The sequence below is a fragment of the Misgurnus anguillicaudatus genome, chromosome 17 (assembly GCF_027580225.2).
Source record: "Misgurnus anguillicaudatus chromosome 17, ASM2758022v2, whole genome shotgun sequence".
In the NCBI taxonomy this organism is placed as follows: Eukaryota; Metazoa; Chordata; class Actinopteri; order Cypriniformes; family Cobitidae; genus Misgurnus; species Misgurnus anguillicaudatus.
In genome coordinates this window covers 26,826,735-26,848,902 of record NC_073353.2, presented here as the reverse complement: position 1 = coordinate 26,848,902, position 22,168 = coordinate 26,826,735, and the positions used below count along the sequence as shown (strand labels likewise).

Below are 22,168 nucleotides of genomic sequence, written 5' to 3'. Positions count from 1 at the left end.
CTCAAAACAGTACAGCGGACTTCTTTTCGTGGCCCCACCCTCCCTCGTGACGTCGCAACGTCCCGTGCGCGTGGGTGTGTCTGTGGAATCTGTGGAGAAAGATGGCTGCGGGACGAAGGGTGAGGTTGACAAATCTCAGATACACAGTTTAAACGGAGACAGGTTTCGGCGGAGGGCAAAGCAGAAATCAGCCCTCGCCTGCACAAGTGTAAGTACTCAGTTTTAGCGGTCTAACATTTCCGTGTGTCGTCGTCGTCAAGGTTTGTTTCCCGCTTGCACCGCGAGCTCAACGAACAGCGTCAAATCAAATCTGACCCGTCTCAGTGCAGCTAACGGTAAAACTCCACATAGATGTTACGAGAAAATAACTATCAGTGAAAGCAGATACATATTCATTTTATATCATACGTACGTTTTTGGACTAGATTTGTGTTATTCTGCTTGACGTTAGACCTGGACAATAAAGAGTAACGGTTCTCTCTCTAGCTATCCAGTCAGTGCCCGGTTTGTTTCTAAAACGGCACATTGCTCCGTGGGAATGTGTAGTGTGACATTTGTTAAAGTGAAAAGAAGCGAGTTGTGGAAACTGCGCTGACACAAACGTGTTATTATAATTGGCACCTGCTTGTTTATTTGCAGGGCAGCTTCGTGGTAAGCAGTAAAACGCGCGTTATCGCGTTGTGCAACGTTACTGTGCTTGTTATAAGTGGTATGACGATGCAAACCTTGTGCATTAAAGCAATTGTTTAATTGTGTTGTGTACTGTGTCGTTATAAGTTGTGTTGTATAACGTTAACATTGTGTTGTTTACATTGTTATGGTAAAGTGTTGTGGTAATGAGTAATGACAGTTTTGAACGGTGAAAAGACAGGATTGTGTAATGCAGTGGTTCTCAAACTTTTTCAGCGTGCAGCCCCCCTTGTATATGGTACATTCCTTCACGGTCCCCCAAAGTTTTTTTATAACAAATTTGTTCTAAAATGTAACATTTAATAAGAAAAAACATATTAAAGTATACAAAGTAGTGCTGTTGGTTAGTAGCCTTATTTTTTTTAGGTTTAATTACACAGAATTCATGATAAATTAATGTGTTTTATGAAATTTCATAAAACTAGGGCCCCCCTGGCACCATCTCGCGGCCCCCCTGGGGGCCCCGGCCCCCAGTTTGAGAACCACTGGTGTAATGTGTTGTTATATGTGGTGCTTTGACCCTAAAACTAGACAGTGTGGTTTATTGTGCATCATTTCAATCCAAGTCACGTGCAATAATAATGTGTTATGTCCTTTGTGACTAACGCTTACTGACAAGTAAGTACAAGTTTGTTGAAACTGGTTGTTTTATGATTCATTGTATGTTTTGGGGGACATTACATTAGTAATGTGCTATTTCTTAGTTAGACCCATGTACACCTGACAGATCTACTCCATTTATTTGACCACTGGCATGTGGCAACTTTAGATTCTTCTGTCATTGACCTTTACACTCTTTCCTTTCCACAGCCTTGGGTATGCACAAACCCAAGGCATTCTGAATGAGTGTTTTAAGGTTTATTTCCCTTCAGCAAATACTGCACTCATTTCAGTGTCAAAATGACTGAACTTTGAGCTGTTAATGATTTTAAACCCAAAGAATTCACGTGACCTGCTAACACACTTGCTCTCATACACGGTTTTACTCCCAGGCTGTAGTGAAGAAACTCCCTCAAGGAGGATTTTAATAAAGTTAGTCATTTTAGTTTCTCATGATTCATTTTTTCTTTGTTTTCTTTTCCATTGCCATAATTATGAGACATGACTTGGCTAAGAGGTAAATGTATGGTTGTGTTTAGAGGGAAAAAGAAACGCCATAAGGAAGTAGAGGAGCTGGTAAAAGCACATTTCAAATCTTCTTTTCTTGAATGAACTTTGCTTAAAATATTTATTTAGAATTTTTTATGTTAAATTATTGGTTGGATTCCAGCAGATATCTTGTCTACTCTAAAGAAAACTTTAGCTAAGTTCTTTCTTAAGTTTTTTTTGTCGTTGTTGGATAAAGATAATTACTCCAATCTTACACTCTTAAAAATTATAGTTTGTCTGGCTGCATGGTTTCATAAAGAACTTTTAATCTTCATAAATGTTCATTGTAGTGGAAAGGGTTCTAGAGACTATAAAAAAGAAAAATAATGCCTATGGATTGTTTTTCAAAGAACCCTTATGTTTCACTTATTTGGGCTGAACCTGCCACATTTACCAGATTAGTAGCCACTGTTATCTTCACCTAAAAGTTAGCACCGGGATGCTTCTATTGATGATTGCACCTGTTATATAATTTGGTTAGGTGTGTAAGAGTTTTGTTTTTGTTAAACATTCTCCTTATTTGCCAGCCCTACAAAATTTGAGGTTTTACGGTCTGAAAAGACGTAGAGCTGGATAATGATTAATTATGACTTAAATAAGGCATATAGAAAGCCCTCTTCATTTGCTGCTCTATGTTCTTCTTCATTCTCTTTGCCTGCTGTCATATACATACCTACACACCCTTACTTTGTATTATAGGTCAAGATGTAAAGTTATTGCTGTAATAATTAATTTGATAGCTGAGTGTTGGGCTTATGTGAGTGGTTAAAACTTCTGATTGGGATCAGTTTTTATTGTCATGTTTGGTAAACATTGCAATTTGCAAACAGAATTGCATGCATTCAACTGTAATAAAATGGTTCAGGATTACAGTGCGACTTGTCTCTTTATCCTATACTTTCTTTAAGGCAGGCATTGTATAAAGTGATAAGTATATTTATTTTATCAGTTTTATTAAACCAAAGTTCAGACTGTTGAACCGATGTTCCTACTGTATGTAGCTAGTTTCTGGATTCAATGCGTTTGTTGTTAGCATTGTTTACTGAGAAAAAGCTTGTGTAGGAGCCATGTTAGTGTTAGTCATGTAACCATGGGAGAATGGGAGCCTTATTAATTATGTAAGGTTAAAACAACTGTGTGTGCAGCATTGTAAAACAATTGGGTGAGTGTGGAAGCACATATTTTTGGTTATCCACATATTTGTGTATATTCATTCAGATATTGTTAACTTTGAGCAAATCACTGTTATATTCTGCTATAATGAGTAAAGTTTTAAATTGATTAAGAATAAACTTCAAATTGCAAGTATCAAAGATGACTGCCATTTATTGCCTTCCCACTCAGCTCCTTAGCACTTTCTGCAGGTTATTGGGCGACTAAATTCCAATTTATAGTCGTGCGTAAGGTCTACGTCGTAGCTACGCCGTAGGTTATCCATATCCGGACATATGTGGTCAGTTCTACGTGGACCGCAAGCGTATGTAAGTGATTGGTCCACTAGAACCAATCCTGTCAGGAAAAAAACTTTGTCATAGGTATTTTCATTTGTGATGTTGAGAACAAAGATGGACCTAGTTGAGGAGTGATAAACTCAAACTGCAACATTAGTCGCTGTTTATTTACTTCCATCACTGCTGGTCATCTCAAAACATACAAAACACAAAACAAGTTGCTGTTTCTCCTTTCTTTGTGGGTTAAACTCGCCAAGGTGCTTCTTCATTGATGGTCGCGCTTCAGTGTTGGGAAAGTTACTTTTAAAAGTAATGCATTACAATTTTAAGTTACTCCCCAAAAAAGTAACTATTGCATTACTTAGTTACTTTTCATGGAAAGTAAGTAATGCTTACGTTACTTTTAAGTTACTTTTGCGTTACATTTTCTTACTTGACTGAGGCTTGATCTCTTTCAGGCCTTCCAGTTGTTTTTATGATCGTAAAAATGTCAAGCTCTGGCCTGCCTTTCCCGTTTCTGACTCAAACTGTTCCTGCTCAGGCGCAGAGTTCGTAATTCTATGCTAATATGTTCAGTTTAATTCAGTACATTATTTTATTTTTAAATGTAATTAATTAAACTGAAAAGTAACTAGATATTAATGTGTACAATTATAAAGTAATGCGTTCCTTTACTCGTTACTTCAGAAAAGTAATATTATTACTTAATGCGCGTTACTTGTAATGCTTTACCCCCAACACTGACTCGTGCTGCTACTGTGATAACACACGTGGATACTGCCCACCAGCGGTCTGCACGTGTGTTTGCATGTCAACGCAAAAGTATAAATGAAAATCGACGGGTAATCTACGCCGTCGCGGTTACGCCGTAGGACCTACGCACAACTATAATGAGCCCTTAAACCTTGATTTTGAATAAGTGTATCCAAATTGTTTTTATTTACAAAACCACAACTGTGTTGGTGTGTAAACAAACCATATATCTGAATCTTGATATGCCAGTAGTATGCATCTGATGTTTGTGGGGTCGATAAAGAAATCACAGTGTAACACAAGGAGCTGACTGTTCTCCCTGGGGCATTAAGCGCTCAGTAATCAGACAGAGCTGACTGACTCCCTAAACTGTCTGGATAATCTGTGCTGTTTAGTACCATTTCAGAATCTCATCACTTGAACTGCATTATAAAAATGTTTGCAGCCAGCAGTAGCAGGATAAGAACTACTTTCTATTATATTCCAACTATATTTAAATTGCAGTGGACACTTGCTGGGAAAAGTTGTCCGTCTGGCTACCAAGCCCCCATGTTGGATTTTATAAACCAGGCAAGTGGCAATAAGGCACTTAAATATCAGTAAACATTTAAGCACCATAATGTCAATAAACTAAGATTACACATTTGTCTTTGCATTGGTGTGGCGTCTCATGTAGTATAGGTCTGATATCCAGACAGCTTAGGTTTCTAATTTAGAGACTGCGTCATGATATTGTTGAGGAAAAACATTAAGCATTGCAATAATGCATTTGTTCCTCCAAAGGCTGCATTCCAAGACCGAATGTGTCACACTGGTGCAACTAAAGGCTGGCAAGGTTGTCCGATTTAAGCAGCCTCAAAATGCGCTCCTTTTTACCCAGGCTGCGAAGGATCGATTGAATGGATGCTTCAGAGCTTCGTCTATCCTGAGATTCAGTGCAAAATCCCAAGCTTTAAATAAACATTCAAAACTTAAATTAAATAAAAGTATGTATTCTGCCCTAAAAGGTCCCTGTAAGTGTTTTGGTATTATTTATAATGTTTTCATTGATGTTTATAATGCCTTCAAATTTGGACATAGTGTATTATTCAACACTGATACAACCATTAAGTGACTAAGTCAGTCAATCAATAATGCAGAGAGGCAGGCACAAAGACTGTCAGAAGTACTGTTTGCCCTGGGGCGTGTACACCCTGATGCTAACCAAAATAAAAGAATAGTTCATCCATATATGAATATTCTGTCATTATATACACAGCCATATTTTTTCATCTAACGAACATTTGTTACGCCTGTTAGTTGGCTAGAAACCGTGAACCCATAAGTACACTTTGTTTGGCTTGCTCAGGAACATGGGCTGTAGTTGATTTTCCCTGTGACTCATAATATCCAATTCACAATACCAAGAAGCCTCTGTATCCCCTTGAGTGCATGCATCTTTGTGTGTTTGTTTTGCATGGTCTCAAAGGTATTTATATTATGTCATTGGAATTGTGTAGTGTCTTTCTTGAAATGAGTGAGTTCTTGTAGGGAAGGAAGGCCCACGTCATGAGACGATCCAGGAAATTTATTACGAGTGGCAGGGTGGAGTGCTTGGAATGTTGTGCATGTTGAGCTGTTCAATAAAACTGGATGTTTTTTTTGTGTAACACACAAGAGGCGTATTTGTCCTGACCCATTTCTCCTAGTTAGGACCTCATTATTCTGTCAGAAGAATGCAGACAATTTCAACATAATATTTTGACATTTGATAAGAAAACAGGAAGTGTTGTTGCATTAGTTAAGACCACAGAAAAAGTTGTGGCATTGCATCGCGTGAGGCTGTTTGATAGATGTTTGATGCAGGTAGGCTTTCAGACGTGCCCTATAAACCAGTGCCACCTTGTTAAATGCATAGATGAACATAATTCTCACGAAATCCAGATTTAGAAAGTGTCCAGCATCAGAATTTTTAAAAAGCCCTTGAAGCCAATTTTTTGCACATATAAGATTAAGCTCTGAACTTACTATAACCATTATTTCTAGAGAATTTAAAAAATATTTCCTATAGAATTACTTACATTTTTTAGATTATCAAAAATTATAATTACGAAATATAAAATAATAAAGCAGTCAGATATATATACACAACCTAAATGTGGGTGCCATTTGGGATACAACAAAGATCTTTAAGGATGAACTGTAGTATTGCAGAAATTATTCAATTAAATAGCCACAGATGATAAGGAAGGTTATTATCAGGAAATTGGGTCTCTGTGCAACAGCCCATTTTTTAACACACTAATCATTAGGGCTGGGTATCGATTCAGATTTTCCAGATCGGTTCGATTTCGATTCACAAGCTATCAAACCAATTCGATTCTTGATTCAATTTTCGATTCCGGTTCTCGGGTCGGTTGTTTTTTATACTTAATTCTCGATTCAACTCAATGAATATAGATTTTATACAAATATTATATTAATAAAAAAACAGTAGTTTACATGTGGGTAATTAATAAAAAGAAATTAAAAGCCACAACACTATCGTCATCGTCTTGCTTGCGAAATCTAAAATGCTTCCATACCTCTGACTTTTTATGTGAAGGTGGCATCAACTTCGATGAAGCACCTGAAACACTATTTTAAGCACTGAAAAAATGAATGACAGGCTCATCTCTTGCTCCTTGGTAACATCTCGCAAGGCAAAAAATAGGGTGACATCTAGTGAAGAAGACTAGTAATTAAATTAACGTAATCTTATTTTCAATGTTTGCGGAAATAAATATGATAAAAAACAAAAACGATTGTGCTCTTTGAGAATCGATTTTTAATCGACCACGTTATCAGAACGGTTTACTGACCTATTTGTCCTTTGCTTTGTACTCCTACATACACTTGTTTTTACCTGCAGGTGTGTCACATCTCTAACGCATTCTCTTTTTCTGTGTCTTTCCCTGCAGGTGTTTGTGTAGGAGCTTATGTATCGGTATGGACTATAGTGCCAATTGCAGATTGGATGTTAGGGAGTGCAGACAAGCCTCACATGCTCACACGTTAATCACTGGTGTGCAGTGACTGTTGCTGAAGACCTCAACAGGACAACATCCTTTCTATGCTTTTACCTCATTCTTTTCTTCAGTCTAGAGAAACTCCTCAGTTCTTGCGTTTGAACTCCGTTTGTGACTCCCCTTCCCCTCCCCTTTTCCCCCTGTTCTTGCCCCCTTTTCTCCTCTCCTCCCTCTTTTCCCTATTCCTTATTTTCCTTCTTTCCCTGTTGACCTCTTGATTGAATTTGGATCTGCCTGTGAGTTACAATGAGTTGGCTGAGTCGTTTAACTCCGAGGGGTCCAGGCACTCGGACCAGCCGACATTCGGCCCCATCCAGCCCATGCACTGCCGACCCGGAGACCTGTCTTATGGTGTTTGAGAACCACTGGAGACAGGTAAGACCTGAAGAGGATTATTTTTCTCACTGATTAAACTTAGAAGTTTGTGTGTGCAGTTGCAATTAGATTCTCACGAAAACCAGACTTAGAAGGTGTCCAGCATCAGATTTTTTTAAAAAGCCCTTGAAGCCAATTTTTGCACATATAAGATTAAGGTCTGAGCTTACTATAACCATTACTTTTAGAGGATTTAAAAAATATTTCCTATAGAATTATTTAAATTTTTTAGATTATCATTTTAAAAAATTGTCTTTACCGCAACATGATATTACATTAAATATATGCATTTACAAACTCATGTTTCGGTAATGAGAACTAAAAAGTTGTCTAGGTACTATGACAAACAAAATTTACACTTTTTTTCTGGAGAGAAAAAATAAGAACTGCTTACCTAGTAGCCATCATGAGTGTCACAGTTAATTATGTCCCTTCCAATATTTTTTTTTTGAAAATGTTAGTTCCTTGAGGGATTAAACAATGATTGAAAATTGTTGTGGAGGATGAGAAATTTTTTCTTGGACACATTTATATTCCTTATTATTGTCTCTACATTTACCAATGATCACCAAATACCACATGTTTCTTTACTGTAAATGTTTATAGTATGACATGCACTGAAGCTTTTTATTTTTTAATTATAAATATTTTCATGTCAAAGAACCTAAATCCAGTTAAGGACACGTTGCGGTAATGAAAATTTTCCCCTTAAATGTGGAAAAAACAACAAAATTGGTTTGTATGATGTCATATGAAGTCATGTGCAAAATAGTACGTGCAGAGATGTTTGTAACTGTATGCTTCTTATTTTGATACTCTTACTTTGCATTTACTTTTTTATCAAAATGTATCATGACACCTCATAAGTCTAATTTCGCGAGAATCATCCAATTATGTAGAAAGAGTTTTAAGCATTGACTGTAAGTAACTGTTGCTTTGCTTGCTCATTAGCAAATTTACATATTTTACCCAGTAATCTTTTGGGTCGGTTCTTTTCATAATGTCCTTCACTGGTGTTAAGTCCTTTGTGGAGTCAAAAGTGTGTAATGTGCAACATCTGCCTTTTTACCAGATTGCGCACACTAGTTTTTCTGGGCTGTTTAAGAGTTTGTGGGTAATTTGGCCTTGTTTAGCAACCTGACAGCTTTACAAATTTTGCCAAATTCCACTTTGAAACAAATGTTCTTGATGTGGTTGGAGTGTCATTTATGTATCGTTAAATTTCTAAGAACTCAAGTTACCAGTATTTAAAGTTAAGAAGTGATCAAAAATGTGCGTAGGTGATGTATAAGTGAGGTAGAAATAGGAAATGGCGGTGCATTTATGTCTTTATGGTATGTCACTACATTTTATTAACAAATATATACACCTGCTGCACATTATCTGTTTGTCCTCACTCACTTGTAGACACCTATTTCTCAGTGGATTCATCATGACCGCAGAATTGATGTTTTCGTTCTTTCCTCATCAGGTGTCAGGGGTGTTGAAACAGAGGGAGTCGTCAGTGGGTAGTGGCGCTGATGATCTCACAGCCGTTCGCAATCACACAGATCAGATGTTGTGTCTGCTAGCCGAGGAAAGACCACCAGAGGGAGACAGTGATTCACCAGGTTGAAACAAACACCTGTAAACTCATACATTTTTATTGTTTATCTCATACAAACTGTACTGTTTGTTTTACTTTGAATTATGAACCATCCACAGCTATGGGTCCTATTCTGAAGATGGTGGTGGCAGAGAACATTTTGGAGGAGGTGGTTAAGTGGCATGTACGCCATGGTCTGGATCCAGAAAGCCAGCTGGACCTGTTAAAGCTGTTTGAGATGCTTATGGGGCAGTCCCATCAGCCCCTGATCCAGCACAGTGCAGTGCTACAGCCTCTGCTTAGCTTGCTGGGAGCATGCATGGACCCCCAGTTGGGCTGCGCTCCTGCCCTGGAGTCCAGCCTTGTGTTGCTGCTAAATCAGGTGTTTGAACATTAAGGGGCGGTTTCTGGACAGGGATTAGACTAGTCCTAGACTAAAATAAATGTAAGAGCTGTCCAAACTGAAAACAACTTGCACTGACATATCTTAAAATTCAGGCTGTCACAATTAGGAAATTTGGCTGACAGTTAATTGTCTAATAAAATGTGACGATTGTGGCGATTAATTGCCTGTTTTACGACTTTGACGATTAATTGTCTGTTTTATTGCTTTGACATTTAATTCTCATAAATTTTTTTATTTATTCGTGAAATAATTTTCACAAATTGTTGTGATTATTTAAATTAAATATTTTGCAAGGTTCATCTGTCAGTAAGTATTAATACACATAACACATATTTAAAAGTAATTATTTAATTAATATATCTTTCAAAAACTGAAAATTCTTCATAAGAAATAAACACAATAAAGTGTCTGAAAAATAACTAAAAATAAAGATGCAATCAAAATAAATTGACTATACCAGAACAAGCCTTAAATAATAATAATGTAGCCAATTCTACTAAGGTTGTATTAGTACTGGACCAAATGTGGCTGCAAAAAAATATTCCTTTCAGATCCTTAAGATCCTTAAGGAAGCATACTTCACTTCCCTAAATTTGGAATTGCTGTTTTGGAAATGTATGTTTTACCTGGCAGTTCATAAATTTCTTTAAATGCTGTTCTTTCATTGTATTAAATGGCTTTGCAATGTATTGTGTTACACTGTCAGTTAAAGAGCGCCATCTGTCTCATTTATACAGACATTGCAGCTCCCCCTTGTGTTCTTAGAGAAATGTGCAATCATAGCGGTGATCTGAAATCATTGTGATGAGGTCAAACAATCGCGATGAGAAGATAATTCTTAACATTGTGACAGCCCTACTTAAAATACATCCGTGCCCTTTGTTTTGCCTCGAAATGCACACAAGTAATGATTTTAGCAAGGCATGTTTGTTAAAACTAGTTATATTTCCTAATTAAACTAAGGCCTAGTCCTGGCTTAACCCTGGAGAAACCGCGGGTCAAATTTGGCCAATGTTAATTGCTGCTAAGAGAAGGGGTCTTAGGTTCTCCAGGGTTAGGCTAATCCCTGTCCGGGAAACCATCCCTATGGGGCGGTTTCCCCGATGGGCTTTAACATAGTCCCAGATTAAAGTGCATGTTTGAGCTGCTTTAATTTCACCTTGTACTGACATATCTTATATATTAGTGCCATTGTTTGGTCTCAAGATGCACACCAGTATTGTTTTTTGTAAGGTCAGTAGTTTTTACAAACAAACATGTCCTAATATAACTAAGGCCTAGTCCTGGATTAATCTAAACCTAGTCCGGGAACCTCCCCTAACATAGTCTATATTTTTTATTATTTTTTTTTTTTATTAAATATTTTATTAAATTTAAGCACTTTCGGTGGTGTTTACACATTTAACCAATTGAGTTTTATTAATAGAGCATCATCTTATCAATAACAAAGTCACTGGTTTAAAGTTCACATACTGATTAAATGACTTACTTTAAAGTGCACCATATAATGCTTTGGATTGAAATGTTTGTAAAGTTTTTAAATGTATTCATTACACAGAATTATGCAGATTTCTAAATGATACATTTTTGGTAAAGCACAAAAAAGACACGATTAATTTTTGATTAATGATTTAATGTTGTTTAGCTATTTAATGCTCACCAAATTTATAACTGCATTATAACTTGTGTTCATATCAGGTATGCGTGTCTATGGCGAAAAACACTGCAGTTTTGGAGATGTTATTTAGGTGTGGGTCTGTACAGCAGGGTCCCACTAACCTGCTGATCTTCTCCCTGTTGGTGCCATTTATCCATCGAGATGGATCTCTGGGGCAGCAGGCCCGTGACGCGCTGCTCCTCGTCATGGCAACATCTGCCAGCAACCACGCTGTTGCTCGCTACATCACAGAGAACTCCTACTTCTGCCCAGTAAGCATGAGTGTGTTTGTTTTTTCTGTGTATGTGGGCCTGCCTGATTAACAGCTTGGTGTTGAAACTCTGCTTGCCTCTTACAAGATGATGAAAGCTCTTCTGTTAAGGTCAAATGTGAATTAGTTTTTTTGGGGGCTGAAATAAGAGAAGCATTGTGATCATCTATTCTTATGAATTTAAATGGCACTCTGTTATCTTATAATCATGCAGTGTTTAGTATGATATTATCTTGGGTTTTAATTTGTTGGCTAACTTTTAGGTACCTTGACTGTCTGTCACATGAAAAGGCTGTTTGTCATATGCATTTGTTGGGGTGTTCAGTGATCTCTGGTAATAGTGTTGGACTCTTGGTTCAGTGCAGAGACAGTATGAGTGGGAGGAGTCAAATCACTTCTAGAAAAATTAATGGAAGAAATTATTCAACGTGGTAGCTGTAGAAATAAATGTCATCAGCAACAGACTAAAAGAATGAAAGAGTACATAAACAAGATGTTTATTTGCTTGTTTACAGGTCAAACTGACCTTAGATCGAAAAATATTCAAGAGCACAGTGATCAAAGATGCAACATATCTGTGGCATCCAACATTGTTTAGGTTTTAAGTTAGATTTAATTATTGTATAAACTTGTTGGTTCTATAATTTCAAGAATTCATGGAATGAAGCAGAGTAGTCAGACTTTAGTTTTGTAAATAAAGCTGAATTAAACAAACACCAGACGAGTTGAATGAAAGCACAATTTCACTCTCTGACAGAAGATAGCGTTTAACAGCAGATATACAGCTGTTACCATGGTTACCCTTTTAAACCAATCAGATGCATGCATTTAAACAGCACTTTAACAGGAATTATAATGAGATGGGATGAAAAGAAAATCCTATCAAAACTTTTCCTTCAGAGGCACGTTCATATAATTGCTATATGTGCATAACACAGATCAGCCGAAATGAAACTAAACAACGTTCGTTTGCCAATTACAAAAATGGTTACAATTTATGGCCACTCAGTGTGGTCTAGTTTATGACCAGAAACTCTAGTTTAATCTAAAGTGATAACTAGCTGGACCAGCCTGAAAAAAGTAGATTTTTTTCATTATAAAATATAAATTTTTTGTTTTAATGCAAAGTATTATTAAAACATAATCCGAGTTTTTTCGTCTTTTATCAATGAAGTAGACCCAGATAAGATCTTTGCTTATTTGCCTATGAACTAATAGGGGCTGTTGCCTTCAAGAGACTTTGGTTCAGTGGATGTGCTTTTCTCTCTTCTTACCTCTTGAAAATAATATGAGCTTTCATCTGACCCACTTAACACATACGATTGGAGGACTCATCTCGACTCCATGCTGCTGCAAGGCCTCAATCTTTCAACATCTTCTGTATTGATTTCTCCTTCCCACGTTGTGTCGCATCACATACAGCTATTTTTAAGCATTGCTGGCATAGGTTTGACATTTGTTTGATTGGGTCTTTTGTTGGTGTTGAAGACATGGACAAGCTCCAAAACTAAAACTAGCCCTGACATGAATGATGTTTGGCACATACGGTATTTGAACATGTCTGAGGTGTTTGAGGAGGAATCACTGTAATATGTTATCACTATTTGTTGCAGTAAATCATAATAGATGTTTTAAAGTAAGTTTTACCACAGTTGTGGTGTTATAGTTCATCCAATAATAAATATTCTGTCATTTGTGCAATCCAATTTTTTTTTAACCTATAAGACTTATAGGACCAGTTTATGACAGTTTTGTTTTGTCAACTTTAATAAAAAAAATTTGGCAACTTGCATTTCTCTATCAGGTGCTGGCGACAGGGCTGAGTGCACTTTATTCATCCCTGCCACGGAAGATCGAGGTACGGGGCGACGACTGGAACGCCTTGCGGAAGGAGGACTGGATGGGTGTCTCCTCACTGGTGTTGTTCATGAACAGTCTTGAATTTTGCAACGCTGTTGTACAGGTGGCACACCCTATTGTGCGCTGCCAACTCCTCGACTACCTCCACAACGGCTTCCTGGTGCCAGTCATGGGCCCTGCTCTCCACAAGGTAAACGGGTAGAAAGTTTTTATATTCAGTCACCAACCATTCCTTATACAGCAGCATTTTTACTGTATGGTACTGTATGGCTGCACTTTGTGACTCGTGTATTTATTTTATTTGTTGCCTGTCTCCAACTCTCTCGGTTGCCTCCTGTCAGTCGTCGGTGGATGAGATGATAGCAAGCACAGCATATCTGGACTTGTTCCTTCGCAGTATCACAGAAACTTCCCTTCTCAAGACTTTTTTGCGCTTCATTTTGTTGCATCGCCATGACAACGACACCATCCTTGACACACTACTCACGCGCATCAGCAGCAATTCAAGGGTCAGTTTGGCACACACTACAGCTGGAGTGCATGTGTGGGTGGGAATAAGTCTGCTTTGTCTGTTGTCTTGTGATGTTAGGTATTGAAACAGGGAATTGTGATGTGCTGGCAGTTATTCTTAAGTTGTTGTTTTTCTTCCTGTAGCTGTGCATGGTTTCTCTCAGTTTGTTCAAGACATTGCTCAGCCTCAACTGTGAAGACCTCATGCTTCAGCTTGTTCTCAGGTATTTTGTGTGCCTTGGGTGTGTGATTCACGATCAAGTTTACCGAATCCTCCCTAGACCCATTAGATAGAAAAAATTTTAGTTGTCTAGCTACTGCTGCAAAGATAGTACTTTGTCATTTTGTCTGCACAACTTATTACTTATAATATTTTAGATTGACGATATATTAAGGCCCAATTCCAATTCTGTTTTATACCCTTATGCCTACCCCTCACTCCTTTCCCTTGTCTCTTGAAACAAAGTGAAAAGGGGAAGGGTTAAAAATATTCCCCTAAGAAATGGGACACCACTACTACACTGCATATGACATCATGGGTCCTACGTCAAAGTAGATGCAACCTTTATCACAAATGTAAAAGATGTGGCCTTCACCTGTAGTCATATAAGTTTAGTTACAGCTAGGGTTGCATAACAATTAATCGCGATTAATCTATTGCAGAATAAAGGTTTTTGTTTACATCATATATTTGTGTGAATAATAATAATAATTATTATTATTATTATTATTATTATTATTATTATTATATAAATAAGACAAATTATTTATTTATATATTAAGTATTTATATATTTATATAATATAAATTATTCCTAAAAATACAAATGTATATACACATGTAAACTTTTCTTAAATATATACATGCATGTGTGTGTATTTATTTATACAAAGTTATTATACACAGTACACACGCATACACTCACCTAAAGAATTAGTAGGAACACCATACTAATATTGTGTTTGACCCCCTTTCGCCTTCAGAACTGCCTTAATTCTACGTTGGATTGATTCAACAAGGTGCTGAGGCATTTTTTAGAAATGTTGGCCCATATTGATAGGATAGCATTTTTGCAGTTGAAGGAGATTTGTGGGATGCACATCCAGGGCACGAAGCTCCCGTTCTACCACATCCCAAAGATGCTCTATTGGGTTGAGATCTTACTTATTCGCTTTTACTTACTTATTCATTTAGCTGATGCTTTTATCCAAAGCGACTTACAATTGCTTTACATGTCAGAGGTCGCTCGCCTCTGGAGCAACTGGGGGTTAAGTGTCTCTCTCAGGGACACAATGGTGTGTCACAGTGGATTCGAACCCGGGATAAGGCGTGTGTCTTATCCACTGACATGGTGCATTATCCTGCTGGAAGTAGCCATCAGAGGATGGGTACATGGTGGTCATAAAGGGATGGGCATGGTCAGAAACAATGCTCATGTAGGCCGTGGCATTTAAACGATGCCCAATTGGCACTAAGAGGCCTAAAGTGTGCCAAGAAAACATCCACCACACCATTACACAATTGCATTAATGAGAAATTGAACAGGTATTCCTAATAATCCTTTAGGTGAGTGTATATGATGTAAACAAAACCTTTATTCTGCAATACATTAGTCAGGATTAATCATTATGCAACCCTAGTTATGTGAATGTAACTTAAAACACATAATGATTTTTCATTAAAAACTTTATTAATGTGAAAATGATTTACATTATACTCTCATGAGAAGCCATGTTGGAAAATTTCTTACCCCTTCGTTTGAATTGAGGTCCTGAAAAATCTGTTTGGAGGGCTAATTTGGCCCTTCCCCCTCCAACTGAAAGAGAATTGGGACATCTCTAACCCTTCACGTGAACACGCTAAATGGATGGCTAGGGCTAAGGGGTAGAAATGGAATTGGGCCCAAGTGTTCCCAAAATTCAATTTTTCTTTTAGAAAGCTTGGTGCTGACACACAGATAAGTGTGATTTTTTTTTTTCAGGACACATTTTTAATGATTGTCTAGTAGTTGGGACATTTTAAGCTGGTTGTATGGTTCATCCAGTCTGTTTCAATAAATCCTCATGTATTTAAGTTAATATTTGACACCAAACATTATTATGCATGTGTCAAAGGTATGCTGCTATAATTATTCCATATGTGTGCTCTCAGGTATCTGTTGCCATGTACCCATGTAATGCTGAGTCAGAAGAGGGCAGTCAGAGAAACGGACCTCTATGGCAAATCAGCTGACAAGTTCCTTTCCCTCATACCAGAATGCTGCAAAGTGAATGCAGCGCCCTCTAGTGAGCGGGATGATGAACCTGCCTTTTGGGGAAAGGGTAAGATCTTTTTGTCAGTCACCCAAACCATAAGTGTGCTTTTTTATAAATAAACTACTTTTGCTCATAAGTACACAACAATGTCTGTTTATACCTGCAGTGTTAAGTAGCCCCACTTCAGAATCACCAGCTCACCCTAAACCCAGCACTCCATCCCGCCTAGCTCTTTTTATTCGGCAGCAAAGCTCGGGAGGCCCAGCCAACCCATCTACAACTGGTTTGGAGAACACCCCGTCTTCTCCACGTGGTAGTATTGCATCCCCTCTCTCACCTGAAAGCCCTATGCATCAACTCACAGACACCTCAGAAATGGAAACCGGCTACCTAGAGTATCTGCGAGATGCTCGGAGAGGTATTGAGCTTTGCTCCTGGGCCTGTCGAGACTGGTCGGCCCCTTATGATGGGGAAAATCCCTCTCCTAACTCTGCTCCTACGCCCCCTGCCCCTCCTACATCCAATCCGTCCCTCAGTGTGGTACCAGAGCATTTCTCCCTCACTGACCCTGCCCAGCAAAGGGCTGCTGTGGTTGCTGCAGCGCGTGCTGATTGGAGCAGTTCTGACCGAGATAGTGGAGAGTGGGACGTTACCATCACCAAGAACTGCATAAGCCTCACACCCCGCAGCAAGAAACGCAGCCTTCTTCCCAGCTCTATCCCCCTACAGTCTTCATCTTCTGCATTAGCGTCCACAGAGGTTACAGGTGCCGTGGAAACCCCATCCCAGCGCTTGCATTCTGCACCTCATCCAGCTCTCCATAATGGCACTGGGCAGGTGGATTTGACAGATACTGTGGATGATAGAATGGAGATTAAAAAAGTAAAAAGAGACTCCGATGTAAATAGCAGAGTGGTGGAGTCGGAGCAGAACGGATCGATGAGTATGGGCCCAGTGGGCTCCAGTCTTCCAGTACATGCAGTGTGCAGTGATTACAATGTAGGATCTGCGCTCAAATCATCTCAGGTGCGATTAAACTCACATCAGCAACTGCAAACAACCCTGCCCTCCTCTAACCAGGAGTGTTTGCAAAGTGAAGGCTTGACAGAGTCCTCCTCGGTGCCCAGTGACAAAAGGGGTCCAGAATCCGTCGAGCGTCTCATAGAGGAATTGCTAGAGCGGGCACCATCGGAACCGTTGCCTGGTGATTTGAAGTGCCAGGGCATCAGCATTGAAGCTTTCCACCAGGAGCTGAAGGAGCTGGAAGAACACGTAGGAGAGCGGAGGGTTCTTTCGCACAACTCTGAGGAATCCAGTCGGGACTCTCACACCGTTGCTCCTAGCCTCACAGATGAAGAATGTCTTCCAGTGGAGAACGATCAGCGGGCAGATGAAACGAAGCCTGACAGCTCTTCCACTGGGGTATTTAGCCCCGCACGACCCCTTGGACAACCTCTTGCCCAACCGTACACAGGTTCTCTTTTTAAAGATGATGTAAACTATTCCAACACAATCTCATAGGAGTTTGTACGTATTTTATGAGGTGGCTAATGAATGGCCTGTGTATTTGTATGGCTAAATTAGTAAATGTTTATGCCGCCCCTGTGACATTGGGTTAATAATTAATTGTACGATTCACTACATAAAATACGCACAAATTCCTGTATATAACTTTTCCTTCAATGTTAATGTGCAGATACATAAACACACCAAACGTCACTGGTTTTGATTTCCCTCTGTGCAGGTCCGTTTATAATGATCCTATTCAGTAAACTGGAGAACATGATGCAGAACTCCTTGTATGTGAACATTTTGCTGACAGGCGTTGTGTTCCAGCTGGCCTGTTACCCTCAGCCTCTTCTTCGTTCTTTCCTCCTCAACACCAACATGGTGTTTCAGCCCAGTGTTAAATCACTTGTACAGGTAATGCTTTATTATAAAATGGTCAGTTCTGGTTCTTCATTCTGATTGAAACGCGGTCTAAGCCGTGATAAAATCCCCCGGTAACCCCACGTTTCAGACCACATTACATAAGTATCACTGCGCCACTGTTGCTGCGTACTGATTTATGAAAATAAACACCACAGTCTTTAATCATATTTTTATTTTTTCTACAATTGCACAATTAATGGCGATATCCATATAAATGTCAATAAATATTGTTGAGTCATCTCGTCGATAAAGAGAAAACGTTCTCTGAAGAGTTTCTAACTCAAATTCATATTTCCGCTATTATCCACTAGATGGCAATCTTACCCAAGAGTAATATTTGTACTAATATAATTACAACTAATTTGTGTTTTATTTTATGAAATCCCGCTAACGTTATGCATATGAAGTAACCGTTTTATAAAAGCAATAAACCCCGCAAAGCATTGGGATTACAGTGCATTTTATAACAGCTAAGGGGGTTTTAGGCACGACGCGAAACGCCCCTTAGCTGTTATAAAATGCACCGGTATCCCACCGCTTCTTGGGGCCCATTGCTTTATTAAAAAAATACAAGACAAATCTGTCAGCATATTTTTTTGATGCAAGTTCTCTACACTCAGCAACAATTTAATCTTTTGCACACTTAGTTTGAACACCCGAATGTAATATAAAACTTTTTTTTTCTCATATTTTGGTGTGTACTTCTCTAATCACCCCTGGTAACTCTTCTGCACTTTGCACTCAGGTGCTAGGATCAGTAAAAAATCGCATTGAGACATTTGCAGCAGCACACGAGGATTTTCCTGCCATGTTGAGAAAGGCTCGGCGCTTTCTGCTCGCGCGAGGAAAGTTAGACTGGACAGACTCGCCCACGGGAGTGCCCAACCTCCGTCGATCAGACTCATTAAGTCAGTGAATGAGAGATAATTGATAATTTTGTCTACCTGTAAAGGTCAGTTACATACAAGATGTTCTTCTCTTTCCTTTTGTTATGCTCTTACTCATCACTCAGTTAAAAGCCGCAAAACTTCTCTGGGCGATCTTATTCTGAGGCACACCAACAGTCCTACAAGAGCTCGACATGCAGCTCAGTTGGCATTGGCCCACGTGAGAGATGGAGGGCAGTCTCTGCACAGCGCTCTGTTTCGGGGAGCCATGGGTGGTGGGGCGTCTAGCTTGGAAAAGCAGGCGGAGGCACTAAGGGTGAAGAATGCAGTCTACTGTGCTGTCATTTTCTCCGAGTTTCTCAAAGAGCTGGCAGCACTTGCACAGGAACATGCAGTAGCCTTACCTTTCTCACCAAGTCAAGGCACTGAGGAATAACTCAAACCAGATGTTTCCTCTAAATCTGCATCAACCACTGTTCCAGGCACTGTAGACTAATACCTGTGACTTTACTTTTTTTTTTTTTATAAGAAGCTACAGGCTTTTAAGGGACATAATGCACTCAAAAGATAGGAAATAAACTAACCTTCGTGTAGGTAGTGAGATGCCATCACTTTGTTTATAATCTTATGTTCATAATGTAATTTTTGTAATTGTACAGGTCCATTTATCCATTAAGCTTTAGAAAATTGTGCATATAAATTGTGTATATAGTCTATATAGAATATCTATGTGTATAATGATTTTGTACACATTTAAAAAGACTTGCATCCTTGAAGCTGGAGGAATTTGGTTGTAAACTTGCACTCCCTACATTTCTATGGCATTTCAGAGTTAAAGTAGACTCACTACTCGTTTTCTTTTAAACTTTTATGGGTGTGGTAAGGCCATTTACATTTTTTAACCATGATGGGAACTTTATAGAAAAATGTGTCCGTCATGTCACACCAAATAATCGTCTTTCTTTTATAAAGGACTGAATATAAGACACTTACTGTTTTCACACACTGGGCAATAAGTCCTCAGACTCTCAGCAGGATTTGGCTTTTATTGAAACATCTTTTAGATTCAACAAATATACATGCACTTGACAAAATGTCCAATAAGGTCTTTTAATAATACACATTTTTCCCCACACAGAAAGAGAGTTCAAAGGGATTTCCATTTCAGATTCACACTAGATTGACTTTTTGTGTTGATTTTAATTGCAAAAGGTTTACATTTGCATTGTCCTGAGTGGTGTGAGTATCTGCCATGGGAAATACTAACAGTACACTCAGTCTGAATGGCATTAGGGATCCTCTTTAATTCAAAAAGTGTATTATTTCCCACAAAGATCTCCATTTTAAATGGATGTTAGTGGTGTGTTCAGGTGAATATCTATTGGCTTCTGACTGGGTGCTATTATCTTAAATTTTGGATTGGTACGTGCAAGAAGAAGCATGGTTAATAGTTACCTGTCCCTTTATGGAGTGAGCCAAGTTCTTTAAATCATAAGCCATCTTAGTGTTGGATCATATAGTGTTTTTGTTATTATCCACGTCATTTTGCTAGTGGTATGGAGTATGAGAGATCAGACATAGTGTGCTTTTATTTTGATTGTTGTGGTTTTGTTTTGTTTTGATTTTATTGCCAAACCACTTTTGACACTTTAATGTTATGAATGGAATTAAGGATGAATGTGCATTTGTGTTTTTTTTACAGTATTGTTTTGCCCCTCTTTAAAGTGCGTTATTTACAAAAAGAAATGATAATCTGAAATTCTAACAGCATCTGTCCAAAAAGCTGTTTTGTCACATATAAGCCATATGCACATTACCTCAATTGTTTTTAATTTTTTTTTAAATAGTATTTTGCTGCTCCAGTTGTGGGAGTTCGCTTATTGCTTAATCTGATATTGTTTTAAGTGGAACATGTGATCAGTTTATAGATTTAAAACTTAGTTAAGAGTTTCATTTAATTTTTTTCATCTATCCCATCATGCAATCTTTGCATGACCTTCTGCTTTTGTTAACCCAAGTATTTTTAGCATGTTTAGCATGACATCTTTCAGAATAATGAAGAGAATGGTGTGAAGAAAAAGACTTCAAGCTTATTTTTGGCATCTCTGAAACGTGTTAAGAATGCATAATTTTGATTGTATACGTGTTTGGGGAAGAGAAATGAGAGAACGGAAAGACAAAGAGCAAATGGTTAAATGATGAAACGGTACATATATTTTCATGTTTAGTTTTCTCAACAGTGATAACAATTTCCGTTTAATTTCTAAATTAGAAATGATATACACACATACATTTGGTCTGTCATAGGATATGAATGCACAAAAAATATGTTTTGAGGACGTGATTTTATTTCTGATGTGGTGCATGTTTTTTTATTTTGTACTTGAGTATTGATATGATTTTGAAAAAATTTGTTTCACATTGATTTATGTATGCTTGTTATAGAAGTGTTTGCTTGATGCATCAGTATACATTGGATAAGTTTCTTTAATTTGTTTTCACCCTTTCTGTTCGAATGGAACTTTAAAGGAAGTCTGCTGCTAATCTATGCAAAATGGTTTCTGTTATTTTGGTTAAGCTAAGATGGTTAAACTGTTGGGAACATACACAAACTACATTTACAATCTTGAAGGCCACCGTAATAATCTACTTATCCCTTAAATAATTGTCTGGACTATGGAAATCTCATGCAAAATGATGAATGTTATCGAAATATTTTTCTATATTTAAAAGGGAGAGCAAAGTAGAAGTGAATGGAGAATTAAATCAACGTTAAACCTTCAAAGAAGATCAAACACTAAAAGGGAATGTTTTTATTAATTTATAAATGTTTTACCTGGCAATACCTTTGGCTTCTTGGTGTTTATTTCTTGACTGGTTTCAAAAGCTGTTTTTCATGAAAAACTATCAAAACTGAGGTGTTACCTAGGGCTGTCACAATGATTAAATATTCGTCTCATCGCGATTGTTTGACCTCATCGCGATGCTTTCAGATCACCACAATGATTGCACATCTCTAACAGGCAATTAATCGTCATAACCGTCACAATTTATTATGCAATTAACCGTCAGCCAAAATTCATAATCGTGACAGTGTTAACATTTCTCTTGCTACTTTGTTATCTGGACTTTTGAGTCCTGCAACAATAAACTTATTGTTTTAATCTGATTAAAAACAAGGAATGTCTAGACTGGTTAATATGCAAATAAAACAGTGGCTCTGACCAATCTGCTCCCTTTAAAGGCCCATTTTTATTTTGGACAATTTTCATGCTGCCCAACTTGCATGCTTTGACAATGGCATATATTACTGTAAAATTTGCCATTTAACAGAGCAGTT

At 38.1% G+C, this 22,168-nt stretch overlaps 1 protein-coding gene across 1 annotated transcript; it reads left to right on the top strand.

Moving 5' to 3' along the window:
* The first annotated feature begins 55 nt into the window (after positions 1-55).
* fhip1b (FHF complex subunit HOOK interacting protein 1B) lies at positions 56-21,673 on the top strand. The gene is made up of 13 exons (XM_055214861.2): positions 56-208; positions 6,983-7,465; positions 8,937-9,075; positions 9,170-9,432; positions 11,155-11,385; positions 13,189-13,434; positions 13,586-13,753; positions 13,899-13,978; positions 15,906-16,075; positions 16,176-17,483; positions 17,754-17,932; positions 18,687-18,849; positions 18,954-21,673. Exons 2-13 carry the CDS (start codon positions 7,337-7,339, stop codon positions 19,262-19,264), a joined length of 3,387 nt encoding a protein of 1,128 aa, XP_055070836.2. The 5' UTR covers positions 56-208; positions 6,983-7,336; the 3' UTR covers positions 19,265-21,673.
* Positions 21,674-22,168: the final 495 nt, after the last annotated feature.